Source organism: Corvus moneduloides, chromosome 12 (assembly GCF_009650955.1).
Source record: "Corvus moneduloides isolate bCorMon1 chromosome 12, bCorMon1.pri, whole genome shotgun sequence".
Taxonomy (NCBI): Eukaryota; Metazoa; Chordata; class Aves; order Passeriformes; family Corvidae; genus Corvus; species Corvus moneduloides.
This window is the reverse complement of record NC_045487.1, coordinates 946,083-971,609: the sequence shown is the minus strand read 5'-3', so window position 1 is coordinate 971,609 and position 25,527 is coordinate 946,083. Positions and strand designations below refer to the sequence as shown.

At 53.2% G+C, this 25,527-nt stretch overlaps 3 protein-coding genes across 8 annotated transcripts; 1 reads left to right on the top strand and 2 right to left on the bottom strand.

Moving 5' to 3' along the window:
* Positions 1 to 32: 32 nt before the first annotated feature.
* TMED6 (transmembrane p24 trafficking protein 6) lies at positions 33 to 2,774 on the bottom strand. Its single transcript, XM_032121811.1, has 4 exons — positions 1,991 to 2,774; positions 1,140 to 1,266; positions 822 to 973; positions 33 to 665 (listed from the first exon to the last, which is right to left on the bottom strand). Exons 1-4 carry the CDS (start codon positions 2,186 to 2,188, stop codon positions 441 to 443), a joined length of 702 nt encoding a protein of 233 aa, XP_031977702.1. The 5' UTR covers positions 2,189 to 2,774; the 3' UTR covers positions 33 to 440.
* An 82-nt stretch (positions 2,775 to 2,856) lies between these two features.
* Positions 2,857 to 8,722, bottom strand: TERF2 (telomeric repeat binding factor 2). 5 transcript variants are annotated; one of them, XM_032121805.1, is made up of 10 exons: positions 8,501 to 8,722; positions 8,315 to 8,410; positions 7,653 to 7,831; positions 7,360 to 7,446; positions 6,716 to 6,859; positions 5,979 to 6,511; positions 5,113 to 5,499; positions 4,546 to 4,631; positions 4,235 to 4,287; positions 2,857 to 3,769 (listed from the first exon to the last, which is right to left on the bottom strand). In XM_032121805.1, exons 1-10 carry the CDS (start codon positions 8,685 to 8,687, stop codon positions 3,611 to 3,613), a joined length of 1,911 nt encoding a protein of 636 aa, XP_031977696.1. In that variant the 5' UTR covers positions 8,688 to 8,722; the 3' UTR covers positions 2,857 to 3,610. The 5 variants fall into 5 exon arrangements, with proteins under 5 accessions (XP_031977696.1, XP_031977698.1, XP_031977695.1 ...); XM_032121807.1 differs by having other exon boundaries at positions 5,113 to 5,343; positions 5,913 to 6,511; positions 6,716 to 6,862; positions 8,501 to 8,721; XM_032121804.1 differs by having other exon boundaries at positions 6,716 to 6,862; positions 8,501 to 8,721.
* A 3,750-nt stretch (positions 8,723 to 12,472) lies between these two features.
* LOC116449804 (cytochrome b5) lies at positions 12,473 to 22,295 on the top strand. 2 transcript variants are annotated; one of them, XM_032121676.1, is made up of 5 exons: positions 12,473 to 12,689; positions 18,808 to 18,936; positions 19,375 to 19,401; positions 20,693 to 20,724; positions 21,622 to 22,295. In XM_032121676.1, exons 1-5 carry the CDS (start codon positions 12,528 to 12,530, stop codon positions 21,710 to 21,712), a joined length of 441 nt encoding a protein of 146 aa, XP_031977567.1. In that variant the 5' UTR covers positions 12,473 to 12,527; the 3' UTR covers positions 21,713 to 22,295. The 2 variants fall into 2 exon arrangements, with proteins under 2 accessions (XP_031977567.1, XP_031977568.1); XM_032121677.1 differs by having other exon boundaries at positions 12,509 to 12,689; positions 21,594 to 21,655.
* The last annotated feature ends 3,232 nt before the right edge of the window (positions 22,296 to 25,527 follow it).

Below are 25,527 nucleotides of genomic sequence, written 5' to 3'. Positions count from 1 at the left end.
TCCTGTGGGGAATGTGACACACTGGGGTGTGCTTGGGGGGATTGATGAGGTCGGGGGGAGCCTCAGAGTCTGAGGATGAACTTCAGGAAGGGAGGGAGGGAGGAAGAGGCCAGCAGCTTCTAGGCTCACAGAGGCTGGATGGCAGCAGCAGGGAGCAGTCGCTCCCTGGACTCTGCCAGGGGTTCCTTTATTGGGAGTCTGGTAGAAAAGGCCCATTAAGACACTAAAAATGGGTAGGGATGTGACAAACCGACACAGCGCTCAGGTGACAGTGTGGCCTTTGACTTCTCTCAGGTTGATGTCAAGGCTAGAGATGAGGCAGGAGCAGGGGGATCTCTCCAACTTCCTCCTGGAAGCAGAATCCAGCCTTTCCTCCCACTGTGGTGGGGCAGAGTGGCAGCCAGGGCCCCTGGCTCTGCAGGGGGGGTCCCTGCCCTGTTCTAGCACTTCTGGCTGCCCGAGGTTTGCGCGTGGAAAAGGCTCTTGAGGAAGTAGAGCTGCAGCACCCCGGAGAGGACGATGACACAGCTCTGGGCCATTGACCACCAGTTGACGTAGTTGTAGTTGGACTCCAGGAGGAAGGAGTCGGCCCCTTTCCGCATCCGGGCAAAGTTGTAGAAGCGCCACATGTGGAAGGTGTGGATCTGCAGCCTCTGGATGCTCACCTGCAGGAGAGGCAGAGCTGCACTCAGAGCTGCCCGTGGGGCTCAGTGCTGAATTCAGCTGCAGCTCAGCCTGAGCAAACGCCCTGCTCAGTGTCCTGGGCAGGACGTGCCTGTCCCTGCTGTGCTGGGGCACCCTCTGGCCTCCCTGACCCTCACCCCAATTGCCTCCAGGGTGTCGTTCAGCTCCTTCCTCTCTGCTGGCTGCTTGTGTTCCATGTTGAAGTCCTCGTAGTACACACCAAAGTTGAGATACACCTGCATGAGGCCGAAGTGGTTTTGCTGGTTGTCCAGGCAGAGCTGGTAGAAACCTGCAGAGGGAAGGGAAGGGGGTTGTTGGTCCCTGGGTGGAAGGGCACCAGGCAGACACATCCCCAGTGCTCAACCCTCATCCTCCCCACCCAGGAGCAATCAGCGCTCTGGGAAGCCCTGGCTGGGCAGGCTCAGAGCTGCTGCAGGGGCCGGGGCTGGGGGGACCTGTGTCCTTGGTGAGGAAGTTGATCTGTCCTCGCACATCCTGGGACGCTCCAAGCTGGAAGCCATTGGGATCATTTGCTGTGACCAGGATGTTCCTGCTGTTGCCAATCCCCGTCGCCCGCTGGACCTGGAGGCAGGGAACATCCGAGGGGAATTTGTGGGTCACTGGTGTGTCAGGGATGGAGCTGTGCCAAACCCTGAGGACGTGTTCCTGTGGGCCTGCTCTGCCAAGCACAGAGCCGGGGGGAAGCTGCCACTACCAGGCACAGCCATACCCTGGCTCTCCTTCAGCCAGCCCAGTGTAAACAGCAGATGAAGGGGCTGGAGTTTCCCTGTGGGAAGAGGACAGAGCTCAGGAACATGCTGTGCCAGGACCTTTGACTGTGCCCCAGCCTCTGGGCAGGCAGTGAAGGGCAGAGCTTCCAAGAGTGCTGGAGCTCCAAGCACCACTTCATGGGTTTAAACGAGGTAATTTTAAAAAATGCATGGGATTGATGATGGATACGGATGAGGTTGGTTATATCAGGAAGAAATTGTTCCCTGTGAGGGTGCTGAGGCCCTGGCACAGGGTGCCCAGAGGAGCTGTGGCTGCCCCATTCCTGGAAGTGTCGAAGGCCAGGTTGGACAGGGGTTGGAGCAGTCTGGGACAGTGGAAGGTGTCCCTGCCCATGGCAGGGGGTGGAAGGAAATAATCTTTAAGATCCCTCCAACCCAAACCATTCCATAATAACTGCTTTAAAAAAGGCACAGTCCCTGAGATGAAGTGCACCACAGGACCAGCATGGATGGATCCAGCACAGCCATTCCCTGGCTGTGTCAGCGTCTTCCCAGGACACGTCCCCAGCGCTCACCTCGTAGCTGAAGAAGAAGTTGCCACCCTGGTGCGAGAACTGCCAGAAACACTCCACGGTGCCGGCAGGGATGACGACGGCGAAGTCGTAGCGATCGGCGCCGCGGAACAGCGGCTCCTGGCTGGAGCCGCTCAGGGGCTCTGTCCTGGGGCAGCCAGCGGGGCCCAGCAGTGCCAGGAGCAGCAGCAGCAGCAGCATCCTCCTGCTTCCCTGGGCTCGGGCACTCGCTCCCCACGCAGGGCAGCGCGGGACGAGGCGCAGGGAGGGGTAATCATTAACTGCTCCGCAGCGCCGGGGCTGTGCCAGCACAGCAGCCACGGCTCAAGGTGATCCTGGAGCTGGAGCTCTGGCACCCTGTGCTGCCACGGCAAGAGCCTGGCATGGAGAAGAACAGGACACAGCTCCTTCCAGTGGGGCACCACCAACTGGCATTGCCTCCCACTGGCCATTAGTGGCCCACATCTCTTACCTGGGTACTCCTGCTGCCCCGGGCTCTCCAGGGAAAGGATTTACAGAAGGGGAGGGAAATGCATGGCCACAGCCAGGGGACACTCAGTGTAGCACCTGCAGCTGAAGGACAGAGGGGGAAGCAGCTGTTCCCAGACAAGACTTCTCCCAGCCCTGGCTTTGCTGGAAGACAGCCAAGAGAAACTTAGAAACTAAGTTTAGAAAGTGCCCCTGTATCCCCCCCCCCGACCTTTTTCCACAGGAATCTAATCCAGAAACTCCTGTTTCCCATTTACACCAGCATGTCACACCATGAGGGCAGTGCTGCTCCTGACCCAACACCCCCAGAGGAGAAGGGAGAGCCCCACATGCCTGGAGCATTTCCACTCACGAGGTAGAAATTCACACTTCTACAAGTCTTGATATTAAACAAGAAAGGAATTTTATTTTACAGATGACTGTTCCAGCTTTGGCACTTGAAGGCAGGAACACATGGCACCCTTGGAGCTCACACACAGCAAGGATATTACCAGGAAAAGTGCAAGGAAAACATGACCAAAGTCAGACAGAACTGGAACTTTTCACGTGGAAACAACAAGCAGTTCCAAGTACCGAAATGCAAAATAATTTTCATTTTTAAAGACTCAGAGCTGAAAGGGAGGAATTTCCCCTCACAGATTAGTCATTTATAAAGCAGAAATAAATGGGGGGGGGGGGGGAAATTCCAAGTAGATCCTGTTGCCTGGCTCTTTTCCCTGCAGAAGCTCTGGGACTCAGTGCTGCCTCTCTTCCACAAGAGAGTGATGGCAAACAGATGAAACAAATGATTCAGAGAACAGACAACCAAAACAAAAAAAAATAGTCACCTATGAGATCATCCTGCTGATCACATCTGAGCAGAGCAAACAGCTGGGACTCATTCCAGAGGCTGCAGTGGTCAAGTGGACAAGGAAATCTCAATCCAGGTGGTTCTAAGTGCATGTTGAGAGGCTGCACAGCCCCTGCCCCCTGCAGCACACTGATCTTTGCAAATACAGCTGGAGCACGAGGCTCCTGGGTTCCTGTCAGTCATGGTTTTGGCATCAGAGGGGCTTCCCACACTGGCACAGATGGCACTCTGGTCCAGCTTCCAAAAAATAAAACGAGGAGGGTTTTGCATGGAACGTCCCAGCTTCACAGCATTCCCAGTTTCTTCATGGTCCGCCAGCGATCCTTGATCATCACCGATGTGCGGTTCTGGAAGGGGTATTTCAGGCAAATGGCTTTCCACCTCCCTTCTCCATACTTCTTCACCCCTTCCTTGATCCACTCGCTCTCTTGTATGGTCCATTTCTGCAAAGAGCAAGGAAGCAGCTTCAGGGAAGGGCTGCATGGCAGAGAACCTGCTGCCAACTCCTTCCTGGCATGTTCCTTCCCTCATCACCCGTGCCAGGAACGGCAGGGAAGGCAGACAGGTCCTGGCAGCTGTACGCACACCACTCCAGCATTGCGTATGTGGTGCAGTAGCTGCCTTCCTATGGGTCAGGAGGAGAGTTCCTGGTGGCACCAACGTGGGAGCGGTTCCTGGGTAACAGCTGCCAGATACGTGTCCCTCACCTGGAACAAGACTCTGAACCTCTCCAGCATGAGGGCAATTTGGCAAACCCGGCTCTGAGCCATTGAGGCAAAGGGAGCTGAGGCACATTCCCAGTGTCCTGCAGGCAGGACAGGCACAGCTCCAGCCTGTTTAACCATGGAGATGATACAGACACTGCCCCCACTGCAGGCCCTGCTGGAAGCACCTAAGGCTCCACATACCTGTTTCTTGGAGCTGAAGTTCCTGGTGACGCTGTTGTTTTTCTCAAGTGATGCTGGAAAACAAGGGAGAGGGCTACATTTTCCATCATTTGGGAAGTACAGACCTCCTTAAGAGGCTGCCTTGGGCTGAATTGCTGAGCTGTACAGTCAGAACACCCCGTGACAGGCAATACACCCCAATTCTTTTATCCCAGCCTTTCCACAGGATTTCTGGTTTCAAAATTCAGTCACCCAAGACAGCAGCAAGACCCCTGTGAGTGACCCCCATGCCAGGATTAGCACAGGAAATCCCTGCCGGGGATTCTCCATACCTGCATTTGCAAAGAGCTCATCCTCATCACTCCAACTGTCCTTCTCCTCCGTGCCACAGGAGCTGTTCCACTTTCCTTGGAAGGACCTGAAATTAGGTGAGGGTTTAGTTTGGCTACTGGCTCAGAAGAAGGTTTTTTGGGGAGGAGGTGCAGGGCCACCAAGCAAGCAGAGCCAGCCTCTGGACACTGTACTTCTCAAGATGTGGGAAGCAAGAGTTTAACCTGTTCCACAGGATGCTCCTACAGCCTCTGGCCAGTGATGCTGAAGGTGGGAGAAGTGTGGAAAAACATGTGTTACCTGTACTGGAATCACCTGCCAGGACCAGCTGCAGCACCTCACTACCAGCAGGACCTGGATCATTTTCTCCTCTCCATTAAACCATAATTAATTTTAAACCCAAATGTATGGACAAGAGAGGCTTTCTGTGCCCAGTTCCACGTGGGCTGGCAGGCAAGGTCAACACTCATCTTGGGACAGAGGGCAAGGGTTTGGTGCTCAGGCTACCAACAGCAGCAAGACAAGACTGGGGGCAGAGCAGACAATACCACACGAGAGGGGCTCCATACTTGTCACTCTGGGCAGACAAGGGCTCATCAGGCAATTTCTGAGCAGGTTTGGAAGCAGAAGAGACCACGTGCTCCTGGGAAGAGTCGGGGCTCTCACTCGACCTGCTGGACGAGCCGTCCAACTCCACGATCAGATTGCTTATGCTGAACAAGTTTTTGATGTTTTGGGGTATTTCAGGAGGGTGTGAGGTCTCAGAATCTTGATTCTCCGCTTCTCTGCGTCTCTTGGTTCTGTGGGATACAGAAGGAGACAGTTGCTTGGGGGAAGGCAAGTCTGTTTCGTCCAGTTTGGTGAAAAGTGTGTCCGAGTCCCCGGAGTTCGACAGGATCTTGAAAGCTTCTCTCAGAACAGAAATCCCACACGAGGTTACAGCTCCGGGGGGCTGCCTATAAAATAAACACAACCAAGCGGGTTGTAGAGAGACCACCGAGGGAGCTCTGTGCTGCCCCGAAATCCGGCCTTTCCCTCCACTGGCACCCCCAGCTCCTGGCCCTACAGTGCAAATCTATGGACGAGGGCATTCCCAACCCTCCAGTGCTCCCTCCTAAACGGTGCAGTGCCCCAGGAAGCCGGTATGGAGAACACACGTTCATGCTCCACTGCTTCCTGCTATTCCCAACGCTGCTCCACGAGAGCAGCCACTGCCCCCCTGCCTGGTCACAACAGCACTTCTTGTCTCAGCAACTGAGCCAAACCACCTCAACAGCTTTCCCAGGATCCAGAGTCCTGCACCAACACCTTTGGGCTGGCCGGGGCAGGCATTTGGGGAATTAGGAGCTGCCTGGACACAAGGAATTACCCCATGGAAGAGAACTTGCGGCCACACTGCATCATCCACAGTCTAGAGCCAGATTCCTCTGCCCACCTTTGTGATTCCCTGTTGGACACTCCTGGGAGTTCTGGTGTGGCTGCTGCTGGTTCTTTAGCTATTTCCATAGGCTCTGGAATACCGTTCAGGAGATCAGATGCTGCTGTTAAATGTTCAGGAGTTGCTGCTGGGTCAATAACTATTTCCATAGGTTCCAGAGTTGCTGCAGGGTCACTGGCTTCTTCCATAATCTCTGGAGCTGCTGTGGGACCAGCTGCCCTATCTGCAGGGCTAGCAGCTCCCTCCAGGTCTTCTGCTGCTCCTGCAGGCTCTGGAGCTCTGGCTGGGTCCTTCACCCTTCCCGAGACCTCTGGAGCTCTGGCTGGGCCCTTCCCACTTCCCAAGACCTCTGGAGCTCTGGCTGGGCCTTCTGCCCTTCCAGAGGCCTCTGGAGCTCTGGCTGGACCTTCTGCCCTTCCAGAGGCCTCTGGAGCTGCTGCGTGGTCATTCAGCCCATCTGTAAACTCGGGAGTCTCCAGTGAGGATTTTGCTTTGTCGGTGTGTTCCGAATTCAAAGTCTTTTTCAGTAACTTGGAGAGAGAAAAAGCACAGCACCGTTACAGAGATGATTTCTCGCGCTCCCATTCCATTTTATCCCTCCCAAAGGCATTTCACAGATCGAAAAACATGTTTGGCCATATAAACCTCTTAGGAATGGACCAAATTTAGTGTTCCAGGTTTAACCTGCTGTTAATCAGGCGCCTGATCCCCGGGGCAGCGAGGTGGACACGCACCGTCAGCAGCGCTGGCTCCGAGTCGTCCACGTAGCCTTTCAGGAACTCAAAGATGCTCTGCTGGAAGTCTTCGTAGGAGAAGTTTTTGATCTTTGGATGAGAGGGATTCTTCTCCCGGATGACAGCCAGCCACTCGTTCCTCTTCTTCTAGAGGAGGGATTCATAGGATCAGGTAAGATCACTCTGGGCAGGGACAAGGGAATCAGTGACAACCACAACAAGGATGTGGGCAAGGACTGGGCCTTTCCTGTTTGGCATTCTCCAGGCACAACCAGTTTGCACTGAGATGAGGCTGGGAAAAGGCCAGAGGAACAGGAGGGCAACCAAGGAGCAGCAGAACCACCTTATTTCAGGAATTCTCCTTGCCTCCAGTGCTCAAGCACCCTACTGCCTGCAGACACAGGAATGGGAACTCCTGCTGTCCCCAGAACCTGCTCTGAAGGTGAGCTGGAGGCTCATCAAGGGATAAATGGTGATGCCTGGAAGGCCATGAAGGTGTGTGACAGAGGGGGCTCCAAGGTGACAATCCAAACATGCAACACTGAGGGGCCAGCACTCCAGAAAGACTGTTTCCATTCTGGCCTCCTCACCCCAACAACCCCCCAGGACACACAAGCCCCCAATTCATTCCAGCACGGACTCACTTGGTTTTTGGGCTCCTTCCCCATGTGCTTCTTGACGATATCAGAAGCTTTATCAAACTCCTTGTTTCTGATGCAAACAATAACAGCCTGCAGAGGAAAACAGGGACAGTTTGAAGCAGGGAACAGCTCAGTGCCAACTTTCACACAGACCAACTCCTACATCACTGCAGGTAGGAATTTGCAGATAACGAGGGAATCACATGCACATGAGGCAGCTCCCACCATCACCCACACGAGACCTTTCCAAGGCAAAAGCTGCACAATGTATTTACTGAGAAAAAAAAACCTCTTACAGCTTCCTTCACCATTTTCTGCACAGCATCCATCGTCTTGTCCGCCACAGAGAACTCCTCACGGATGAAGTCCAGGACAAGCATGGCCGACTCAAGTGGGGTCAGCTCTGACTCCTTTTCGAAGGTGCAATCTATAAGAATTGGCATCCATACTTTGGGGGGGGGGTCACGGCGCTTCCCTACGGAGAGCTGGTTATTTACCTGCACAGGTGGCAGCCATCCACCCACACAGGTTCACCACAAATTCCACAGCTGCTGAGGCACTGCCAAGTGTCTGAACTGCAATTCCTGCCCCCCAACAGCCATGGGAAGTTCTGGGAGCAGCACTCGAGAACTTCCCAGGTGCCCAGCCCTGACCCACGGGAGCACTTTGGCAGCTCCGAGGCTAAGCAGGAGTCACCAGGCTGATGTGTTTGTCCAGCAGGCCAGCCCCGGCACACCACGGATGCTGCTCTTGGCCCCCCAGTGAGACAGATGAGAACAGCCACCCCTCACCCGCAGGGAGACCCGCACAGCCCGGCAGCCTCCGCCTTGAGCCCTGCTCTGTGCGGGGACAAAGCTCCGGGAGCTGCAGGGACACGCACACAGGACGGGGGGAGCAGGGAGCGGCTGCAAGCAGCACCGGAGCTCCCGAAAGCTCGCAGAACGGGCCGGGCACCTACCGAGATTCTCACCCTCCTCGACCCGCGACAGCAGCTGCATTATCCGGAGCATCTGGGCCATCTCCGGCTCCCTGTCCAGGGGCCGCACCAGCAGCGCTGTGGGACAAACGGCTCGTCAGGGCGGTGCAGCACGGTCCGGACACCTCGGGGCCCCGCCGTTGCCCGGCCCGGCCCGGCCGCGCGCACCCTGCATAATGTCGCGGAACTGGCGGAAGTCACGGTTGCGCCCGGAGCGATAGGCGTCGATGGCCCGATGGAAGTAGAACTGCAGGACCCAGCCGTTCACGGTCTTCTCAGGGAGCGCTGCCATCCCGGCCCAGTCGGGGTCGGGGTCCGGGTCCCGCTCTTGCCGCGCCGCCCGCCGCGTCGCCATCCCGCCGAGATCCAGCGCGCCGGAAGTGACGACACCAACACAGCGCCCCGAGCCCCTCGGCGCGGCCTTACCAAGCGGGAGCCTCGCCTACAACTCCCGGCGTGCACCGCGCCGACGCCGCCGGGAAGGACCGGTCGCCCTCTGGCGGACGGGCCGGGGAAGCGTCGGTGCCGGCGGGGGCACAGCCGAGTCCCCGCGGGCTCGGGAACGGCCGCCGCCCATCCCACGGCACCGACAGCAGGAAAACGCCCACCTGTAAGCGCTAAGACCCCCGAGCGAGTGTCTCACCTGTGCTAAACTCGTGTCACCCAAAGCTGGCTGTGCCCCTCTGCCGGCGCAGGCACGGGGGTTTGCCTTTATTCTGGCCTCCCAAACAACCCCCACAGTCCTGTTCTCTGTACCTCAGCCACCTGCCGATCCCCCTCACCACGAGCAGCAAAGCAGGTCCCCCGGACAGGATTTTGGGCATAGATTGTCCCACAGTCACTCAGAGTTGGGGTAACGAATTAGAAGTCCTGTCTGCCCAGTGATCCTGCTGACTAATTCCCAAGCAGAGCTGGTGCCCGAAGGCGAAGGCACTGGCAAGCAGATCCTCGGGATCATGGGGTGGTTCTCTGCCACTCTGGGGTGTCCTGCTTGGACACGTGTCTCCTCGGCCCAGGGAACATCCCTAACACTGTCCTGGAGGCTCTCTCACCTGAGGTGGAAAGGCACGTGAAAATTCCTCTGGCATGAGGTGATCCGGGATCCTCCCTTCCCTCTGCCCCAGGCCAGGGGAGGAGGAAACACACATGGGAAAAATCCGTGTGTCAGATGGAAAACAGAAAAACTGGGAGGGATTTTTATTGGCAAACGAAGATAAAAATAATCTGTGCAAGGCAGAAGCATCACTTGGCGCGGGGAGACTGCCCTGGGGAGCAGGGTGGGAGCGGGACACGGCACAGCCGCGCTTGGAATGTCATGGAGGGTGCTCGGAAGGATGCGAGGAGCGATACCGACAGCTGCTTCCTGGGCTGACGGGAGGTGACTGAGTGCCATGCTCTGGGTCAAATGCTTTTCCACGTGCAATATTCATGGGCAAAGTGGCTTTGCTCTTTCTCTGTCACAAGATGCAGGAGGAGGTGCCAGGGTGGGACCCCGGAATTTCAGCACTGTCCCCCCAATCCAGGGAGAGGCCGATCAGCCTCATGCTTACAGCCCTTCAGACACTGCCTTCGCTCTCCTGACCAGGAAATTCCGTGTTGGTCAGGGAGCTCGGTAACTTCTGCCCCTGTGATCCACACGGCTCCAACCAGATGTGCCAGCCACTTCAGCAGATCCTGTTGGCCCTGTACAAGTTTCAGGATTTTGAGTAATTTCATTCATTTTTGCACAAAGATCAGGAAAGAGAGTCCTGAAGTCCTCTCTCAAGGGAAGCAAAGAGGGATTCCTCTCTGAGACACGAGGATAAAGCCACTCGAGGGCCACCTGCCTTCTCCAAGCCAGGTTTCACTTGGGAAGAGCTTCCCTAGCCTCCTGTTTCTGCCTCCTGTCTGTGTCTCTCTGGGCTGCCATCTCCTCCTCCAACGCCCTCCTGGTGAAGGTGTCAACCCTTTGGATGTTCGGGAGATCACCTCCCACCCTATCAGATGGATTTGCTTTCCATGAGATCCACAAGGTCTCTGCAGTTCCTGGGAGGTGTGGACAGGGTGGTGACGTGACAGATGTCACGAAAGCAGTGATCCCCCCAGCAGAGCCAGGAGCTGGAGAAGGTGACAATTCCCAACATACTTCTGGAGCTGGGGAGGGCACAGCATTGGCACCTCAATCCAGGCTTCTCTCCCGCACAGCTGTGGGGTCTGCCTGAGCCACGAGTGTGTTAACAGCACCCAGGATTGGAAAACAAGCCTGGAACAGTAAATTCCAGAGTAAATACAAAAATAAACTGATTGGTTTGCTCTCTGCATCGTCTCCAATAAACGAAAAGGAATCAGGACCAGGAATGCCAGTGGCCTCACTATCCAGGTTCACGGAGTCCTCCTGTAGTGCCATCATCAGTTTTTCAGGAAAAGCTTTGGAGTTCACATGCCAAACAAAACACTGGGCAGGAAGGCACAAATTGCAGCCGTGCTTGTGCATTTGAGCCTCCCCTCACTGATTTGTGGCTTTTGATGAAGTGATTACAGATGAAAGAAAATATTCCAGGGAACAGGATCTGCATGTTGCCGTGGTCTCGTGCCTGTCACATCCTTCTGGAGGAGTTACAGCAGGAAACAGAACAGGAAAATCACTGGGCCCCTGGTCACCAGGCTCTGCTCTTGCTGTGCTGGAGCACCAGACAGGAGAACAGCTCCCAGAGAAGCTGTGGCTGCCCCATCCCTGGAAATGTCCAAGGCCAGGCTGGACAGGCCCTGCCTGTGGCAGGGGGTGGAACTGGGGGAGCTTTAAGGTCCCTTCCAAGGCCATTCAGGCCTTAGAAAGGCAGTGTAGAGCCACAGAAAAACAGGGAGCAATGGAACAGGGGACAAGGGAAATGTGGATGAGGGTAATGAGATCCCTTTGAAAATCCACAGAGAAACCCTCCAGGCATGAGGGATGGAGAGAAGGAAGCACAAAGGCACTTTTTAAGAAACCCATCAAATAGATTATATAAACTCTGAACCAATGTGAGCAAAGGTAACTCTTCCCTCTGGAACTGGGTCAGGCAGAGAAGGATCTAGAAGGAGAGACATTGGTTTGGAAAGGTGCCGAGAGCTGGGATGCCTGAGCACAACCAGGAGCTGGAAACACTTCCATGTCAGAGGTTCCTGGGTTACACACAGAACCCTGATGACTGGGAAAAGGTAGACAGAAAGGATCAAAAGAAGCAGCACCTCAATATTTAATATTTAATATTGATCAGGTGACTGTGGAGAGGTTTCAGAACAGGCTGAGCCTTTAACGTCCCAGTATCTGGGTAGGTGAATGTATGGCCTTGCCTAAAATAGAGAACTTCACTTGAGCTCCCTTTGGGATGCAGAGGGATTTGTGACCTGCCCAGCTGTGAGCCCGCTGGACTCTCCCTGCGCACACCTTTAACCTTCAGCCAGTGCTGGTCACAGTTTAGCACTGACAGCACGGCATTTCTGCCTCCTCAGCAGCTGTTAAACAATCACCCACTGCCCAGCCTTGTACCTGCGCCGCAAGTGCAAGGAAATACATTCCACAAATGCCAGTTCGTAAAGGGAAACCATCAGGCTCATGCGTTACTCGGGTCCCTGAGCTTCCGAACGGCCTCTGACCCTGACCCTGCCGAAGGGAGAATTACCCAGCGCTTCTCATCAGACCTGAATGTGAACTTCGCTTTGGAACCCGGGAAAAGTCAGGACCTGGGGATGTGCTGCACCTCCACCGGCTCGGTTGAAAGGGCTGTGGGATCATATCTATTTTATATACACGCAGGAAGAACCAAAAGGAACAGTGGAAAAGCTGAGGGCAGGCTGCTGACGGGCACCGCGCTCTCTGGCGGCACGAGGGTAGCAGGGTGGCTCGGAGCCAGTATCGGGGGAATGGGGGCTGAAGGGAGCGGGGGCTGAGGGCTCCGGGGCTGAGGGGGGGCCGGTCCCGGCGGGTTCGTGTCCGCCCGCTGCCGCTGCCGCCTCAGAGGCGACGCTCGCGCGCTGTTTCCCGCCTCTGGCCGCGGCCGCTCCCCATTGGGCCCCGCCCGCGGGCGCGCACTCCCATTGGCTAAGACGGCGGCACCCCCCTCTGCCTCGCTCCCCATTGGTCCCGGGGCGCGGCCGAAACCACGCGGGGCGTTGCCATCGCTACGGCGGCCGGCGCGGGTCGGGCCGCGCGTTCCGCGGAGCCGCGCCGGGCAGCATGGAGGGCGGGCGGCGAGGAGAGGCCGCGGCGGCGGCGGCGGGGGGGGACGGGCCCGCGCCCGTGTTCACCCTGGAGGAGGTGGGGAAGCGGAACTCGAGCCGCGAGACCTGGTTGGTGATCCACGGCCGCGTCTACGATGTCACCCGGTTCCTGGAGGAGGTGAGGCCTGGAGTGGGGGCGGCTCGGCCCGGCCCCTCGGGGGCTGAGGGGAGCGGGGAGAGGCTGGGGGGTGGCGTGTGAGGCCGAGAGGGGCGAGGAGGACCCTGGAGGGTCAGGGGGTGCCGTGGGGACAGAGATCCCGGGGCCGGGTGCAGGAGGAGGGGGCGAGCAGGCCCCTGAGGCGGTCGCGGTGCCCCTGAGGCAGCCCCCGGGCCGGGCTGTGCGGTCTCTGACCGGGCTCATGCCCGCGGTGATACCTCCAGGGGAGGGAGGGGATGGCGGGTCACGGTGGCCGCGGCCAGGCGGAGGCAGGGGTTGTGCTGCTGCTCTTCTGAGGCAATTCCAGGTTTCCCAGGAAATCTGTCCAGGCAGGTCACGGGGAGGGGCAGATTTCTTTCCAGCTGGCCCTTTCTCCAGCGCGACAGAAGCATCCACAAGCAATGATTCTACATTACATGGGCGATTTGCTCATCGCAGCAGCAACTCAAAAGGAAGTGGAAGAGGCCCGTGACAGTGTTATCACAGCAGTCCAAGATGCTGCGCTTGAAGTTTCTATTTCAAAAGTACCTCACTCCGCATCTTGAAGAGTGAACGGGATCGGGGCACGTCAGTAGTTTGAATGTGAAGTCTGGGGTGAAGGGACACCCCAGAAGTCAGAGGAGGAGGTGACAGTGACACAGCAGCCACCACTCTGCTGCCTGCCCAGCAGGGACCATGCACCAGGGGTTTGGAAACAATGCAGTTTCTGCCAAATCTCCAGTTCCCTTGGATGTGGGGACAAAAATTCCTTCAAGACTCACTGCATTTGTTTTCTGATTTTGACAAGGTTGAGAGTGGTGTCCTAAGTGTTGAGAGCTGTAAATAGAGTGGGAATAAACAGTTACAAAATAGTAATGCCTGAGGGAATGGCATGAAGCTGTGCCAGGGCAGGCTCAGGCTGGAGATCAGGAAAAGGCTCTTCCCCCAAAGGGTGCTGGGCACTGCCCAGGCTCCCCAGGGAGTGGGCACGGCCCCGAGGCTGCCAGAGCTCCAGGAGCGTTTGGACAGCGCTGCCAGGGATGCCCAGGGTGGGGTTGTTGGGGTGTCTGTGCAGGGCCAGGGGTTGAACTTGCTGATCCCTGTGGGTCCCTTCCAACTCAGGATATTTTGTGATTCTGTGGTTCTATGAAAATTTCAAAGGGGTTTATCCCAACTTGAAATAACAGCAAAGACATTGTGGCATTTGCAGGGCAATGTACAGAGGTTGGGCTGAACCAGCTCCAAAGAAGACACTTCACTGAAGTTCCAGCTTGTTGGTTCTGCTGGTCTGAATTCAACTCTGGTTTCCCTCCAGGCCCGTGAGGTTGGAGCCTGTGTGCTGTGGAGTCACAGCGTGCAGTGACAGAGCTGCCGTGGCAAGGGCGGAGGTGCATCAGGCAGGAGCAAGTGATCACCTGGCAACTGGAGGTTGTGCCTTGTTCTGCAGCTCTCAGTATTTATTCATTAAGTTTGACACAATCTGGTTTCTTCTTTGTGTCCAGAAAATGACCGAATCACAGAATTGTCCAGGTTGGAAAATCCCTCCCAGACCATGGAGTCCAAGCTGTGCCCAGTCCCAGCCTTGTCCCCAGCCCAGAGCACTGACTGCCACATCCAGGGCTTCCTTGGACAGCCCCAGGGATGGGCACTCCACCACCCCCCTGGGCAGGCCCTCCCAATGCCTGACCACCCTTTCCAGGAAGAAATTTCTCCTGATATCCCACCTGACCCTCCCCTGGCCCAGCCTGAGGCCGTTTCCTCTTGTCCTGTCCCTGTTCCCTGGGAGCAGAGCCCGACCTGCCCTGGCTGCCCCCTCCTGTCAGGGAGCTGTGGAGAGGCAGAGGCACCCCCTGAGCCTCCTTTGCTCCAGGCAGGGCAGTTTGGTGGGATGAGATGTGCAAGGTGGAAGCAGGACAGTTTGATGGGAGGGAGCTGTGGGGGCACAAAGGCTGAGTAAATGCAGGGGAAGACCAGGTAAAAATTTGGAGAAGCAGTTCACAGCTGGCTTCTGAATAAGAAAATGCTGGGTTAGGATTTAGGAAGAGCCAGAATGAGCTGGAGGTTGGGACAGCCGTTGCAGGAGCTGCGAGTCTTGTCTTACACTTGTCGTTGTGCTGTGATTCAGAGTGTGGACACTGCAGGGAGGTCGAGTCTTCACCTCGGTGTTCTCTGTAAGAAGGAGTCTGGGACCTGCTCCCTGGAACACCTTTGGGATTATAAGTGAGCCCAGAAAAACACTTTGGTCCCTCCAGCAAGTCAGGTTCAGCAGTGCCCTGAGTGTCACCTTGAGATGGTGTTTCACTCTGAGATGATATTTCACTCTGTCCTTTCCAGGCCCTTTTTCCCATTTGTGTTTTTCTGACATGAGAAGACCTACTTGGACAAGGGAAAGGGAGAAGAATAAGGGCACTGTTGAGCTGTGCCAGCGTGGCTGACACAACACCATGCTGTGCACACCCCTCGCTGGCACAGGGGAACTGTAGATCAAGGCCTAATTTATTGGCAAAAATCCTCTTTCTATCTTTTGCCCTCTGGAGTGCCGGGGAATGGCGTGCAGCTGATGGGAACCAGGAGTGCTTGTCTCGGTTGAAAGTTGCAGTTCTCTGAGGAGCTGGTGCTGCAGAGATCTGCGTGGTGCAGCCACAGCACTCGGGGTGCCCTGTTGTGTGTCCCCCTGGCCCCGTGTGGTCACTGGAGCAGGAGCTGGTGGGTGCCTTTCCTGGCCTTTGCTCACAGATTGTTTGGCTGGGATTGCTGAGTGCTGGCACGTTACATGAGTGGGGTTGTGCAATCCTTAAGAAGTCACCACTAAAAGGTTGAATTTGGCTTCATGATTCCTGCAAATTATGCACTGCAGGTCAGCCAAGCCGAAATCTGTGTGCTGCTGGAAGTGTAGACCAGTTTAAGTTTCCAATTCACATTATTTACTGTGTAATAGGAGTAACGAGACATGTATCACATAGCAAAATTTACTGAATTTTAAGAACATGAACCAAATCCAGGAGATGTGCGAAGACAGCAACTGAAGTGTTGGAGGTGTTTCTGGGAGATGCAATCTCCTGTGCTTCAGAGAGCCTGTGAATGCCTGAAATGAAATAGGATTATTTTAAAATCTAGAGAGCCTTATGGTGATCTATTTTCTCCCAAATCTGGGTAACCGGACCACACCAGGATACATGTTATTACTCCAGGTTGCAGTGGTCTAGAAAAGCACGTGTAGGCTGTGGCTGGAGCAGGAGGGGCTGGGTGCTCGGGGTGAGTGAGGGTGGAGGGAGGCAGCTCTACCTCCTGCAGGTGCTCTGGGGTCTGTCAGGCTCACACTTCACCACTCCAGCATCAAAATCTGAGTGTTTAACTTGTGCACAATCTATAACAGACTTATTTACAGTTATGCTGGAGGGATACAGTTTATCTCCATTTTCACATATGACTAGGACTGTCTGGAGATCCATGTTTCTCTAGGAAGCTCCTGTGTCTGTTATCTGAGCCCACAAGACACAACAGCCCCCACAGCTCCATGTCTCAGCACAAGCTGCCATTCCCGATCCCCGTGATAAGTGTGAGCAGGAATCCATTTCCAGTTTCCAAGTGGAAGGAGCCTGGGTTGTGACACCACTGACCCAAATCGGTCAGTTGGTTTCAGGTATAGTGTTCTTCAAGAGAAGGAGGAGCACCAGGCAGCTGGGTTTCCTCATGCTGACTTGCTCCAGCTTTGCAGAAGTGGTTTTGGAAAACCCATTCCATGCCTTACAGCCGGCTGTGCAGGATGTGGGGATCATTTGTCCAGGTGGCTGCTCGTCCTTGGTTCTGGCTTGTATGGTGCTGGCACATTATTATTGCATGAGAATACTCTTCCCTCTCCTGGTTTATTTCTTCAATTCTGGGCAGTAGGAATGAAAGTTGCATCCCTCCTCAACCTGACACCGTGATCTAATTAGTCATGAAGCTTAGTGGTGCTGCTGAGCTCATTTGCGTCTCCAGTAGGTCTGTACCAGCAGTTCCCAGCCAGACATTTGCAGATAGGTCCTTGGAGTTTGTGGGGAGGGGATTCCAGGCTCTCTCCTTGTGCAAGTTTGGGATGTGCTCTTGGAGGCCTTTGCTGCGTGCCCTCAGTTCCAAGTCACTGTTATTCATTGTGTCTGCTGAAGGTCCAGTGACATGGAGGACCCAATTTTATTGTCACCTCTCTGCTTCTGGTTTGCTTTTGGCTGTTTCTTGTCAGAAATTGACATTTTGCAGCCATTGTTTCCCCTGGAAGTACTTCCACCCCCCATAGTTTGCAACACCGTTTCCGTGTTTTCCTGCAGCAGCTGCAGCTTTGCAAAGTTTTGGGAAGTTCTGTGGCAGAGTCAATGACTTCCTGTACAAATAGTCTGGGTTTACGTTTGCCGGGGTAGGACAAGGTAGGAATTGTCTGGCTGCAGCGGTGCTGTCTGGAGGACAGAGCCCTTCAGAAATAAGAGATGCCAAAATATTTTGAAGGTCTTTCTCTTTTAAGCTTGGAGATTGCAGCGAAAGACAGATGTGCATAAATATTTGTGGATTGAGCAAATGCATAGAAAGGCTTCAGAGCCAGAGATGTAAAGAGGATTGAACTTTACTGTTCTCCTTCTCTTGAATTTTATCCTTCCTCTTGTCTTTTGTCTGTGGAGAGACTGGATGTCACTGAAAGATCCACTGCACGTTCCCTCTTGCTGCAGGGTTTTGTCTGCCCTTTTAGAGTGAATGATTAGGAAAGGAAGGTTGTCTGCTTAAAATTAGATATTTCCCTGTCTGAAATATGAAATTTCTGGTGAGGCAACCGTAAGGAGTTCTTCTAGAAGGCTTAGGTAAATGGGCAGCTTTTCAGTGGATCTTAGCTGGAAATTGGACAGCTGTTCTGAGCAATGTGAACAGACAACATCCAACAGTCCCTGGTCTGACTTCTCTGGGATCAAGCGAGCCTGAGGGTTGGTGTGGGAGAAAAGGCAGCAAGAGCTGCAGCTGGGCACAGGGAAAGAGCCACTTAGCCTCACCTGGTGCCCCAGCTCAGGCCACCTGATAACTGCCTGCTAACAAACTGTGTCCCTCCACTTTGCCCTTTTTGGCTCCTGAGAAAGCTCCATGTTGGTTTAGTGACATACCTGGACAATAAAGGGATTTATTCCAAATAAAGAGCTGCAGTACGAGGATTGCAGGATTGGCTGCAGCAACCCACCAGAGCACACAGAGGGGCTGGTTTGTGTTCCATCCTGTGTTTGGTATGCTGTGGGATGGCCTGGTGGGAATATTCAGACTTTTGGCAGCAAAAACAGACAAACTGAAGGAAGAGGAGGGGAGGCAACTGCTCTGTGTCTGTGGGAAGGAGAAGGATATGACAGAGACAAGCAGGTGTGTTGGTCCTTTGATCTGAAATGCAGCCCAACATCTCTTCTCCAATTCAGGGCTGGTTGCCTGAAGCCCTGGGTTAGTCCCTGTGCGTGCCTTGAGATGCGTGACCACTTTATTGGTGTAACTGGATTAGCTGGTAGTTCACACTCAGACTGTAAAGGGATTGTCCTTTGCTAGGTCTGTGGTTAGCGCTTTCCATTGCCGGTCTGTTCCTGTAATTATGGCATCGACAGTGGACAGAGCCCAGCCCACCACAGCCAACAGAACCACACCCGGGTTTGTGTCAGTTTATCTCATCTGAAAGTCAGCTGTGACCAGCTGCCACCCACAGCAGTAGCAGTGCCACTCTGGAGCTCCCTGGGGATTTGGCTGTTGTAGCTCTGAATCTCTGAAATCAGTGTATGACATTAAACAGTATAATTTTTGTGATACTTCATGATTTCCTCCCCCTGTGTCACTGGTGGTTGCACACAGGATCAAGTTCAGTATTGCACATTGTGTGCAGACTCAGCCAAACACCATCATTTCAGTAGTACCTGAAGAAGTAGAATATCCTTTCCTCCACTGGTGTCTTGTGAATTCCTGACATGTTGAACAGCTGAACCTTTGGCAGATTTTATTGATGGTGTTGGTTGAGGTGTCCAGCGGTGCAGGTTGGGAGAAAGGCCGATGACATCCTCAGTGCCTTTCTGCATCCAGTCCTTGGCTCAGCTGGACTCTTCTCTTCCAGCACCCAGGTGGAGAAGAGGTGTTGCTCGAGCAAGCTGGCAGAGATGCCACTGAGAGCTTCGAAGATGTGGGCCATTCCACGGATGCCAGGGAAATGCTGAAGCAGTACTACATTGGAGAGGTCCATCCGGTGAGTCCCTCGCATAACCCCCACACACAGCCACTGAGGCACGTCTTGTGAAATAGGTTAGTAGTTGAGGGGTTTAGGCAGTCCCTTTATTGTCCAGGGTTTCTGTTGGGGAAATTGAACTAAATTGGTCTTCTCCTTCCACCATTCAGAACAGATTTCTCACTTCATTTAAATTGGGGTACTTAAGCTGAATTCATGGGTTCCCTCTGTAGCTGGTGGAAGCATAATCCACCTTTGCCTTGTAATTCTGAGCTCAGGAGGGTGAGAATTCCCAGGAGCACAAACACCACCTTCCTGCCTGCCTTTGGGTGCCAAAGGAAGGACTCCTTTGAAAACTGAGCCCAGGCAATTACCTGTGTACAGAGCAATTCCCTCATAAAGGCTGCAGCCTTCCTTTGAAGTCAGCACTTACCTCTTCTTTCTTCTTTTTCCCGATAGAATGATCGTAATAAGGAAGGTTCTAAGGTAAGCTCTCAGCATTTCAGTTTTCTGCTGTTACTTAATGTCACATGTCTTTTGGAGGTTTTTTCCCCCCTCTTTTTTTTCTGTGGAGCTTGTGGCTTTATGTTTACGCAAACTACACATGAATAAATTTCCCAAGCAAATTCTACCTTTGTTTTTGTTCTGAAGCTCAGTGGGCACCTCAGTGTGAAATTGGAAGGGAGTTTTTGTGCCCTTTCCCTGCTGGCAGCAATGATGTTTTTTCCACACCTTGAGCCACAGACCATTTTTTTGCATTTCTGGCTGTGTCCTGACCACGGAACTGGTTTCCTTGTTGTTCCCTTCGAGCCAGGAGACGGCACGGCTGGGGGCCGGCTGGCAAACAGGAATTCTCTGTTAACTGCCTCGGGGATCAGTGGTGTTGCTTAACACTCAGGTACTCCTGGACTAGAACAGGACAGAGTGTTGCAAAAATGCCTTTGGAAGGGATGGGGAGAAGGAAAAGGCAATAAATAGACTCCCAGCTGGGAGGTAAACATGTGCCTCACAGATAGCTGAACTGGGAGGCCTGGACAGGGCACAGCTCTGCCTTCAACAAGGCTTTCAGGAGATGTTCCTCTGAGCAGGACCACTTGAAGAGCAGCAGGAATCCAGAAGGAAAATGTCAGCAGGGAAATCAAGGATAACTCAGGCTGGGTAAAGCCCATGCTTAGTTATAACATGGAGCCGTGTGATTATGTACATGTTCACCTTAAAATTTATCGTTTGATTCAACTCCGATTCAGGAACAGAATCACATGCTGAAAACGTGCACAGAAGTCAGGGATGATCAGAGTAGCTCCCTTGGATCTGAGTTAAATATTTTTTTTTCAAGTATTTTTCTGTTCTGATCAATAAGTCCAGCACGTTATGCACAGCTGAGGGCTCTCTCTGGAGGGCAACATCTGTTTTAAAATCATATTCCAGTGTAATTTAAAGATGGCAGCAAGAGAGAGAATCACTAACGTAGAAATAAATAAGGAGGAAGAACAAAACCAACCCAAAGCTGTGATGTAATAAGCAAGGCCTTATTTTGAGAGGGGTGCAAGTTCCAGCATGAAGTTGGTGACTGGGTGGGACAGATTGGATTGATGGAAAGAACATGGAGGAAAAGATGACAGCAAACATCCCCAAAAACATCCGCACTGGTGACGGGGTGTTTGGGAGAGGAGGGTTATTTCTCCTCTGTACTTGTAATCACACATTCAGGCTTGTCTTCTTAGCACTTGTTTAATGTTTCTTTGTTCCCCTGCTAACTCCCTCTTTCCTCCTCCAGAATCCAAGTATGACATCCTCAGGCCAATCAAGGTATAGTATCTCCTGAAAATAAGAGTGAGACATGGAGAGGTTGGGACTCTGTTTGTAGAGCTGCATTTTAACTCCAAAGGGCAGGAAAATCCCCAGGGATGTACTGCAGTGTCCTGGCAAGCAGATACCCCAAAGCAAGTGCCAGAGTATGCACCTCCCTTGCTGGATGTGAGCCCAGGTCTGCTCTGCGCTGGGCAGAACCAGCATCCCAGTGTTTGGAATTCTCTGCCCCATGTGCTGGTGTTGCACGGCAGTGGCTGCGTCCCTGTAACCACAGGGGTTATTTGGGTGGTCGCTGTGGGCCGAGGAGTGGCACAACGCAGTGATGGGTGGGGTTTCGGAGGATTTTACCATGATCAGCCTGTCTAGTTGAAAATCCTTAAAACCAGCACAGGGCCCTGGTCTCCTGCAGCTGGTGCAGAAGGTTTTGCTCAGGAGGCTGCTGAGGGTGAGCCTGTGGCCTCTGGAGTCTGAGCAAGGCGGATTTACTGGGGCACAGCTGTAGCTGTTGTCATCCTTGAGTCAACTGTGTTGTTTGTACAACGCAAATTACAGCCTGACTTATTTAAGGAAAATAAAACCAAACCAACAGCAAACCCCCCCATTGGTCTCTGGATGTGCCAAGCTGGAAACTTCAGCCATCCAGCTGCTATTTTATAAGGCACGAGGCCACGCTTGGGCCTCTTGTGGGGGCTGGCAGAGCCTGTGAACGGGGACAGTGGGGCCTGCCCAGCCTGTGCCCATGGCTGGGGGGTCACCCTGTGGGTACAGCTCCCAGGTGTTCCCTAGATGTGTAACAAGGGATGAACGTTGGGAATGGATTATTAACTAGATGCTTTCTTGTGGTTTCTGTGGTGTGTACGTTTTAGTTTGTTGTTTCTTTTTCTCTCCCTGTAGTTTCTGGTCGACATGGCTGATCCCCATCTTCGGAGCACTGGTCTTAGGTTTAATGTATCGGTATTACATGGTGGATGGGAAAAGCTCCTGAGCTGGCCTTGCTGGGGCCTCAGACAGCCTGAAAAGAGGGAGAGAGAGTATATGTGTGCCACACGTGGAGTTCTGCTGCCCTTAACTTTCCTGCCTTGCTTTTAGCTCTGAGTCTGTCAAGTGATGTTGATATCCATGGGACCAAGCTAATTCCAAACTCTGTCCTAACTCTGGGACCTATAGACCTGTCGTACTCCCCTCTTGCAGTGGCAGGGAAAGAGGAACTTCCAGTATTCCCTGGCATTGGTGTGGTGTCCCTCATGCTCTCTCTCTCGCTCTCTCTTGCTCTCTGACATAACCCCCAGACAACCGCTTTCTCACAATGCCTTTGCGTGAAGCCAGACACCATGAAAGAGCTGCCCTGGGCCTGTGGCTCTGCCTCAGCCCTTCACACAGTTGGGAATCATCTGCCAGTTGTCTCCAGCCCTTGCCAGAAAAGATGTCTGGAGCTTTGGTTCCACACGAACATTCCCAGAGCATGCAGGCAACACTAACTGGAGCAGCAGGGAATTGTTTGCTTGGCCACCTCTTCCTGTACCTGTCTGTTTTTAACGGTTAAACAAATACATGGATTTTAAAAGTGATTCTGTTCATTTTGTAGTATTTGTACTTGTCCCTTTGGAATGTATATCCTGTGAACAACTTATATTGAATCCTGGTTGGCTTGGGTGTTTTCGTGCTGTGCGTGGCAGAGCCAGTGGGAACTGGCATGTGGCTCCTGGAAATGCAGATTCTTCTTTCTCCCTAAGGGCATGATCCGACACATGTATTGGAAACAAAACTCATTCTTATGGACTGTGAATGTGCACCAGATGGGGGAAACAATTAAATCTGGTCTCTTCTACTAAAATGAAAAGGGAAAGGAAATGCATTTGGAATTTGTGGATAATGCTGGTTTTGTCTGGGAATAGAGGGTATTTCCCTCTTGCCCTGTTTTTGTGTGTTGTGCAGTTGTGCTGGCAGACAGTGCACAGTTTGCTTCCTGTGCTGAGGCAGGAACTTTTCCAGCTCTTCCAGCACACTGGTCTGGGGCTTTGGGATCTGCCCAAAGGGGCAGATAAAGGGATAAAGGGATCTGATAAAGGGAAGTGGTATCCTGGTGCCCACTACCCTTTGGCGGGGCTCTGCCAGTGACACTGGCTCCCAATCCAAACCTGCAGCACAGCTGATCATCCCCTGGTATCACAGCAGAAAGGGCAGTGATACCCCGGGGTTCTGCTGTGAAAACCTTCCATGGGTTGTGGGGTTTCTTCTCTCTTCCATAAAACTACTGTGTCCTCCAGAAGGTTTTGTTCTTGGATGTGGAATTACACACTGCTTTTTAAAAGCAAAGGCCAGGGAACTTGGAGTAAGAGCACTGCCAGGGCTGCCTTCACATCTAACACAAAATTGTGAACTATGAACTCAGTTTGGGGGAGTTTAGAGTAGATTCCGTATCAGGGAAAGGTTTTGAAGCTGGAAGGCACATGTTGGCCAAAGTATCACTGTGCTGAGTCAGGGTTGTTCAGGGCAGTGCAAGACTCCACAAAGGTCAGCTGGTTTGGATCCAGGAGCACCGTGCTCACCTGAGGAACAGGGCAGGTGTGATGCTGGAAACACACCTGTTTTCTCCACAGGCAGCACTTTTACCTGGATTTTGACTTTTTTTTTTTATACCATTTTCCTGGTACTCTTTACATCGAGTTGCATTTTGGTTGCTCTAAATAACTTCTTGCCATCACTGACCCTTGCCATCAGCTCTTGACCCTCTGCTATTGGGGAAGTTGCCTGTTGATTCCTGTATGCTATGGAACCTTTATTTCCTCTTAATGGAAATTGATTGCCATGGAGAGATTCTCAGTCTTGTTGCAGGGCTTCTTGGAGCTGGTAAGATCCTTGTCCAGTGCCTTGTGGAACCCCAAGTAGCCTCTGTCTGCACATGTGCCAGCTCCTCAAAGACCTCAAAGTGCTTGAGATGCATTTGCAGAAGCCACATCAAAGTCTTCTCACTTCTCCATTAATGACAAGGGGCAGAGTGTCTGGGATGGAGGTGGGTTGGAATGAGCCCGGTGCTTTCCGGGTGTCCTCTGGGGTGGTGGTGGAGCCACCTCTTCTCATTCTGTTCTGACTGGCTCAAGGATGGGCCCCACAGGTGTGAAACCGCTCGGGCAACAAGGGAGGCATTAACAAAGCTTGTTTATTCGTTTTGTTCAAGGATTAAAACAGGCAATTGCCAAGCTCTGTCCTCATGCTGAACCCGCACAGCCCGTGTTTGCTGCCAGGTCCCTGCACAATGCTGGCGCTGTCTCAGCTTTCACCCCACAGAAACCTCTGTGGGTGGAATTCAATCTGGGCTGTGCTCCGCTTCCTTCAGGTGCGGAGGAGGAGGAGTTGAGTGAGGAGCTGGAAACATGAGCACGGAGGCAGCTCCTTTGCTTAATGTGAGCATGGTAGGGCTGCCCAAGAGTGCAGTGCCGACCTTTTCTGCCTCTCCACCACCCCAAGTTCCTTGATGACGCAGAATGGAACTGTTAATTGGGCTGATGGTTTGTGGAGGAGGGGTGGGAAGTCTGAGAGTGTTCCGGGGGGCAGTTGGTGCATGTTCCGTGATGCAAGCACCCACAAAATGCCATTTCTTGTAGCTGGAGATTGTCTGCCTGGCAGGAGGTGCCAGGCTGTGTGTTTGCTGTGTTCAATAAAGCTGTACAACAAACAGGTGCAGGATCCTGTCTTCCAGCAGGTGTGGGATATTTAGTTACTCCATACCCTGTTACCCCGTGTTACAGGGCTCAAATACCCAGTGTTGGGGAGCTACTGCAGACATGGGATTTGCCTTCCTGTTGGTAGAGGAGAAATCTTTCCTTGGTAGAAGTTGGTGCTGAGCCTGTGCAAAGGATGATCGGCAGCATGGGTGTCCGAGCGACCCGATGGTCCCTGTGGGTCTTGGGGAAGCAGCAGTTTGGGGCTAAGCACTGCACAGGCAGCTCCTGATTCCATACAATATTCCATGCTGTAATTACAATGGGAGTTTTAACAACTGCAGCAGGGCAGCTGTAAGGGCTGCCTATATCATCCTGATAATCCAAATCATCTCTTAGAAAGTGCCATGAGCAAGTGGCAGAGCAGCCATGGGCATGGGTTTTCCCTGGAAGAAGCCACGTGGTGTGTGATGGCGGCACCACTGCCCTGTGGTCCCAGGAGTCCCATGCTCACACCTCTGTGAGAAGAGTGTGTAGGAGGGTTGTTTTCAATGGAAAGATGACATGGAGACCATAGAATTTGTCGCTTATTTGCATGTCTGCTTATAAAAGGATGTAACATTCCACTCCTGTGGCTGTCAGCAGAATCAGGCTCTTAAAATTTGCCTGATTATGGATCTCGCAGTACCATCAGCAGCCTCAGGGAAGCAGTACCTGGTTGGAGCATCACAGGAGGGAGCAGGAGGTCAGCAAGGTGCTGACTTTGGAAAAGGGCATGGAAAATCAATGGGAACATCTGCTTTGGTCCTGGATTTCAGCTGAGATGATGTAGGGAAAAAGGGCATGAACTGAGTGGGAAGTGCAAGTTTTGAGGAGGAAGGTTGGGCTTTGTGTTCTTGGCAAGCAGTGTCTCACTGTAAACTTTATCTTTCATCTAGAGGAATTAGATCCAAAAATCAGAGAAATAAACAGAAGATTTCAGAACTATTTTTAAATCTGCTTCCAAGTGCTGCAGGGTCAGTACTGTGCATGGTCCTGCTCCTCTGAGCACCAAAGAGGATTTGCAGGGTGTCTGAGACAGAGATGGTAAAATTCAGGGGCCAGTGGGCCCCAGAAGAGTCCTGACACAGCCAACTTG

Bases quoted from the DNA above. Each gene is read 5' to 3' on its own strand.
- TMED6 (XM_032121811.1), bottom strand. From the start codon at position 2,188: ATGCTGCTGCTGCTGCTGCTCCTGGCACTGCTGGGCCCCGCTGGCTGC. The intron at 974-1,139 runs GTCCCCCCAGCC...TTCCCTCTGCAG, and splicing joins CTTCCTCACCAAGGACACAG to GTTTCTACCAGCTCTGCCTG. The intron at 666-821 runs GTGAGGGTCAGG...CCTCTCCTGCAG, and splicing joins ACACCCTGGAGGCAATTGGG to GTGAGCATCCAGAGGCTGCA.
- TERF2 (XM_032121804.1), bottom strand. From the start codon at position 8,687: ATGGCGACGCGGCGGGCGGCGCGGCAAGAGCGGGACCCGGACCCCGAC. The intron at 8,411-8,500 runs GTGCGCGCGGCC...TTTGTCCCACAG, and splicing joins GTTCCGCGACATTATGCAGG to CGCTGCTGGTGCGGCCCCTG. The intron at 4,632-5,112 runs GTATGGAGCCCC...ACCTAATTTCAG, and splicing joins TTGTCTGCCCAGAGTGACAA to GTCCTTCCAAGGAAAGTGGA.
- LOC116449804 (XM_032121676.1), top strand. From the start codon at position 12,528: ATGGAGGGCGGGCGGCGAGGAGAGGCCGCGGCGGCGGCGGCGGGGGGG. The intron at 18,937-19,374 runs GTGAGTCCCTCG...TTTTCCCGATAG, and splicing joins ACATTGGAGAGGTCCATCCG to AATGATCGTAATAAGGAAGG. The intron at 19,402-20,692 runs GTAAGCTCTCAG...TTCCTCCTCCAG, and splicing joins GTAATAAGGAAGGTTCTAAG to AATCCAAGTATGACATCCTC.